The sequence below is a fragment of the Propithecus coquereli genome, unplaced genomic scaffold (genome assembly GCF_000956105.1).
Source record: "Propithecus coquereli isolate 6110/MARCELLA unplaced genomic scaffold, Pcoq_1.0 Scaffold43, whole genome shotgun sequence".
NCBI classification, from domain to species: Eukaryota; Metazoa; Chordata; class Mammalia; order Primates; family Indriidae; genus Propithecus; species Propithecus coquereli.
In genome coordinates, this window is record NW_012150063.1 from 9,370,340 (window position 1) to 9,376,189 (window position 5,850).

Sequence of the window (5,850 nt, forward strand, 5' to 3'; positions counted from 1 at the left end):
TGCTGTAGGGCAGACAGACGTGAATTAGTCATAATTTGAGTTATGCCAGTTTCTCATGCAGTAGGAATTTTACCACATGAAATAGATAATTCATGAAATGAATGTTTGCCACAGTGGTTAGCAAATTTTAGACACTGAGTTTTACCAGACAATGTAACATAGATTACATCATCAAAAGCAAGTCACTTTTGAATGTTTGAAAATGAACATTCCAAAATATGTAACTATTAATAATATTTATCATCTGCTACCTGCTATTTATTCTTTTTATACCCACACCAATAGGCAGCTCACATATCCTTACTTTTCTTCCTTACTCAGTCTTTTAGATCTCAGGTAGGCACTTTCTCTTACCTGTTTCCTCACTGATTTTTGGTTTTTTCATTTTAGGTTTGTGTTTCCAAAGTTATTCTCATTGTTTTTTGTTTTTGTTTTTATTTTTGGTAACAACTTTATTGAGATCTAATTCACATACCATCAATTTACCCATTTAAATCAATTTACCCATTTACCATCAATTTACCACAATTTAGTGGTTTTTAGTATATTCAGAGTGTTGCAACCATCACCACAAATTAAAACATTTTCATCACCCCAAAAAGAAACCCCATGTCCTTTAGCTGTCATCCCACTATCTCCCCATTGTCCCCAGACTTAGGCTACCACTAATCTACTTTCTGTCTCTGTAGATTTTCTATCATGGACATTTCATATAAATGGAATCAAATAATGTAATAATATGTGCTTTTTGTGACTATCTTTTTGACTTAGTGTAATGTTTTTAAGTTTCATTCACGTAGCATGAATCAGCACTTCATTCCCTTTTATGGCTGAATAATATTCCATTGTATGTATATCAAATTTTGTTCATCCATTCATCACTTGAAGGACATTTGGGCTGTTTCCACCCTTTGCCTGTTAGAAATAATGATTCTGTAAATAATTATGTACAAATTTTGGGGTGGACATATGTTTTATATATCATCTCCTCTGTATATACCTAGGAGTAAAATTTGCTGGCTCAAATAGTAATTCTGTTTAACTTTTTAAGGAACGGCCAGACTGTCTTCTAATCTCCTTATTTTTTACACACGTGCATGGACACACATAATCTCTTTTCACTCATATATTTATAAAGTATGTTTATTTCTGCTTTGGCTGTTTTTTGCTATTCTTGGTACCTCCCAGGCTATTCCCATCATTTCCCACTTAGGTAGACTGCATCATGCATTAGCAGTGATACTCTCTCCCTCTCTCCCTTTTTCTCTCTCTCTCTCAGTATGTCTTTTTATACTTTGTTTAAACCCTTCTAAGTCACTGCCTATTTCTAGTTTTCTATGATCATATTTATAAAAAGATCTATTTGAAGATTAGTTATTTATTAATTTGTTTCACTGCCCAACGTATGAGACTTTCTCAACCCGAATAATCATATTTATTTGATTGTGAACATCCAGTATCATGAAGCTACAAGGAGAAGCATCATTATCGCCAGTAGATTCTTTCTGAAGCATAATCTGAGCAGTTTTCATAGTTTGTTTGCTGCGTTCTCATAGTCAATATTATACATTTGAATTCTTAATTAGAGAAAACTAAGTTCTGAAGTTAGGCATCCCTGTTCTATATAGGTTCTGTCATCAACGAGGGGTAGAACTTTGGACAACTTAACCCTTTGGGGCTTCAGTTTTCTCATCTATAAAATGAGAAGAAAATTTAGTGGGTGTTCTCTCTGTGATCTTGTATACATCTAAAATGTACATATGTCTATGTATTTATCCTGCTCGCTCTTTCTTTTTTCTTTTTCTTTTTTTTGTAGAAAAGAGCTCTTGCTGTGTTGCCCAGGCTGGTCTCAAACTCCTGGCCTCAAGTGATCCTCCTACCTCGGCCTTCCAAAGTGCTGGCATTACAGGCATGAGCCACCACACTCAGCCTATCCTGCTTATTTTTATCAAGAGAGTGAATCTTTGGCCATCCTTTAATATTGGCATATAATACTATTTAGTCTGATAAGTAGTCCTTACATGTGTGCAGAATTGCTATCACAGTATGACAGTGCAAAACACACTTAACATATAACCCAGACACAGAAGTGAAAATATTATAGATTGTTATTATCAATAAGAGCTCACGTTTCTGTTGTGTGCCAGGTAGTGTACTAGACACTTTATATCGTTATTTATTTTCATTCAAACAATGTTCAATGATGGACATAATTAGTCCAATTTTAAAAACTTTTATATTCCTCACATTTTCTTCATTCTTAGTTAGAATGTTTAGATTGATGCCAGAAATGGCTAGAATAGAGCTGTAAATAAATTTCTTACCTTAAATGCTTTCCATCAGATGGATTATTTGTAGAACCTATTTTAGTCATTACAAGCCTATTTCTGGTGCTCTCATATCTAAAAGCTTATGACATTATTTATGGACTTCATAGAATTTTACTTAAGAATTTCACATCTTAAGTTTTTTAGAAAAATTATACTGAGCTAAGTTTTTAGTGCTGCCACTAAACTATTATGTGAAAATCATGCATGTACAAGTGGCTAGTTACAGCTATTCTTTTCCTTCAGGGGTATTTGTTCATGGCTTTTGTCTTCTATTCACAATTCCCTCTTTTTGTCATTGGAACTCACGGATTTCCGTTTCATGCGTTGTTTTTCTCATACGCATATACTTCTCTTTACCCTTTCTCCCCTTCACTTTGAATTCGGGTCAAAGAATCCACGGAAATTTAAGTGGACTTATTTGGCTTTTCCAACTTTTATAACTTCAATTATTTACTCTTTCTTTAAATACTCTTTCTAAAACTCTTTCTTCCTTTCCAACTTATTTCTAGTTATGTAGGACATATGGCTTTCTTGTTTCATTTGTGAAACAAAAAAGGGCTTTAATCATGTCTGAGTACAAAAGTAGAGTCAGAGGGACAAGGAAAGTCAATTTTATATCTTATAATCAATTTTAATTATAAAATTTGCATTTATTAAAATTTTGGGAAATTACCACAACCCACCACCTAGGCCAAATTAATGTTAATATTTTAGACCGTTTTCTTCCACATTTTTAATCATCCTACACGGAGGATGTTATACTGCTTTCCCACATTTATTTTATAAGCATTTTCCCATAGTATTACTCTAATAATAAAATGGGATAGATTTAGTAACTATCATTTTTTGATCGCTACTTTACAGTGGCTATATCATTATTGACTTAGTCATTACCCTTTATTTGTGTACTTTATTGCAGTTTTTATAGTTTTATAAATTTGCATTTGACATTTTAAAAATAAAATTTGTAGCATATTTCCTTGGGCTCGATATAACCTTTCTAAAGGGGTTATAGAAATATGACAGGTTTGAATTTTGATACAGATTGCTGAATCCTCAAAAGCGATACTTTTTGGAGTAAACAGATGTGGAAATGAAACTGGGTCATTTTTCCAAATTCCAAGAAAATGCTCGTCAATGCCCTTAAGTGTCCACAAAAATTCTGACATACCTAAACATATTTTTAAATGAGAGTTGGCTATAAATCATTAAGAAGCTGGTAGAAAAGCTTAATGGAGTTTGGGCTGGTTGGTTTTTTTTTGATCTTTTTAATTTATTTTTTACTTTTTTTCCTGTATATATTTTTTCTATTCCTGTCCCTTCTACAAGAGTTTGGGCTGTTTTTAGTGAAAATACATTTGTTAAAACAAGGAAAGTGATAGTCCTGCTCTACACACTGTGACCGTGGGGTGTGCGTTTGTGGCAGTGGGTGGAGGATCAGCTTCAGATGCAAACATGGCAAGGGCAATGGCAAACTGGTGTCGTGCAAGCCAGGTAATTTAAAGGAACTGAGGGTAGAAAAGGGTAACGTGATTATTAATCTTCAGATGGGAGGGCCAGCCAACCCTCCTGTGCCAACAGGTTGATATTTCAAATAAGTGGTTTGCAATTGAACATTAAAGAGTTTCCTAAGAAAACTATTTAAAAAAAGATTGCCTTATGATAGTGTATTCCTTGACACTGGACATGTATAAGGAGAATTTGAATTCCTGTTTGTCAGAGATTTTTGTGATATGATTCTCTAATGCTGTCTCATTTATTCATTGGACAATTATTTATGGAGCACCTACCATATGCCAGGCATTCGGAATACAAGAGTGAATGGTCAAAGAATCTGCCATGACAAACATACATTCTGCCTAGAGACAGAGATAATAAAATAATCATAGATTGTGATAAGTAGTAGGAAGGAATGGTATGAAGCATGGTATCATAGAGAATAATAAGCAGGGATTCCTTCTTAGGGCTGTCGTAATGCTAGCCTCTTCTGCTCTTTAGATTTACATACGTAACTACCATATATAATTACCATTGGTTGTCTCAGAGACAACTCAGACACAATTTAAAATTGAACTTTTTGCTTCCTTATATAAAACCTGCTTCTCAACCCACAATCTCTCAGTAAACAGCTCAACTATCTTCTCTTGTTGCTTAAACCATAAATTTTGGTATCATCCCTGATACTTCCCACTTTCTTCCTGGTTCTACTTAATCACCAAGTTTCCCCAGTATCTTATCCAATCCCTCCATATGTCTTTATTATAATTTTTACCACCTTGTCCAAGTCACCATGTTCAATTGCAGTATAACAAAGTGGTTACTGGTCAGTTTGCCTGGGTTGGAATCTGGCTCTGCACTTACAACCTGTGTAACCTTAGGCAAGTCACATGTCCTCTTTTTGCCTCAGTTTCTTCATCTGTAAAATGAGAATAAAAATAATATCTATCTCATAAAGTGATTCTGGATTAAATGAGTTAATACTTGCAGAGGACCTTAGAATAGTGCCTGATCCTTAGGAAATAATTTAGAAATACCTGCTAGTGCTATATTTTCCACACAGAAAATGAAATGATTTTTATAAATGTAAATCTGAAACGCTGATGAAAACTCTTCAGATGGTTTTAACATAAAGGACCAGTTCCTTAATGTGACCCTCGAAGTCCTGCATAATTTGGCCCCTACCTATTTGACCTGCTCATTTCATGCTGCTGCCTATGGCCATATGATAGTGTCCTTATTTGTCAAATGAAAATAGCCATAGTACTTACCTCATGGAGACATTGTAAAGATTGAATTAATGCATGTAAAGTGCATTATTTTTATTGAGTAATGTGTTAGCTAAAAAATAATAATTATTGCTTTTGCTTTGCTCTTGTCAGCCACGTTAGAGTTCTTTCAACATATCAAATGCACTGTGTGCTTTTCTTACACAAGGTATTTGAATTTTGCTGAAAAAGCTCCATTCCATCCTCATCTTCTAGCTAATTTATATTCATCCTTCATATTTTAATCTAGTTACATTCTTAGAAAAATGTTGCAGCATTAATTTGGTTATTGCTGTATACTAAAGAGCATATTATTTAAATTATCTGTTTCCCCTATAATGAATTTGTATCTATTGGCTCCTTAAGCTTGAATACAATCAGCTTATTGGTGATAATGTTATACGAGTTTACGTGAAAGTGTATGAGCTGGTTCAGACCACTCCTACTCTTGTTACTTCATGTCCTGCAGCTGAGGGGAAATCTGGGAAAGGAGATAACATAGATAATGAATGATAGAATTTTCCATTACAGAGAACAACTGCAAGTGCTATAATTAACATGTATTGAACAACAGTAGCATATTGAGGGCCTGCAGAGTAGAGGGAGAGAGATGTAGTACATGCAAAATAGGTTAAATTCTGTTTTAAGAAATCTAAGAAAAGCATGGGTCTTCAAAAATTAAAACAAAAATGTACTGCACTTCTTCAACTTCATTCATTTTCTTATTTTTCTGGGACAATGCCCAGATTTTTCCC

The 5,850-nt window shown here is 34.1% G+C and overlaps 1 protein-coding gene across 1 annotated transcript in view; it reads left to right on the forward strand.

Moving 5' to 3' along the window:
- HEATR5B (HEAT repeat containing 5B) overlaps positions 1–5,608 on the forward strand; it is a 105,782-nt gene extending 100,174 nt beyond the window's left edge. The window contains 1 exon segment of the mRNA XM_012653801.1: positions 5,462–5,608. Within this exon segment, the coding sequence (XP_012509255.1) occupies positions 5,462–5,608 (147 nt within the window).
- The last annotated feature ends 242 nt before the right edge of the window (positions 5,609–5,850 follow it).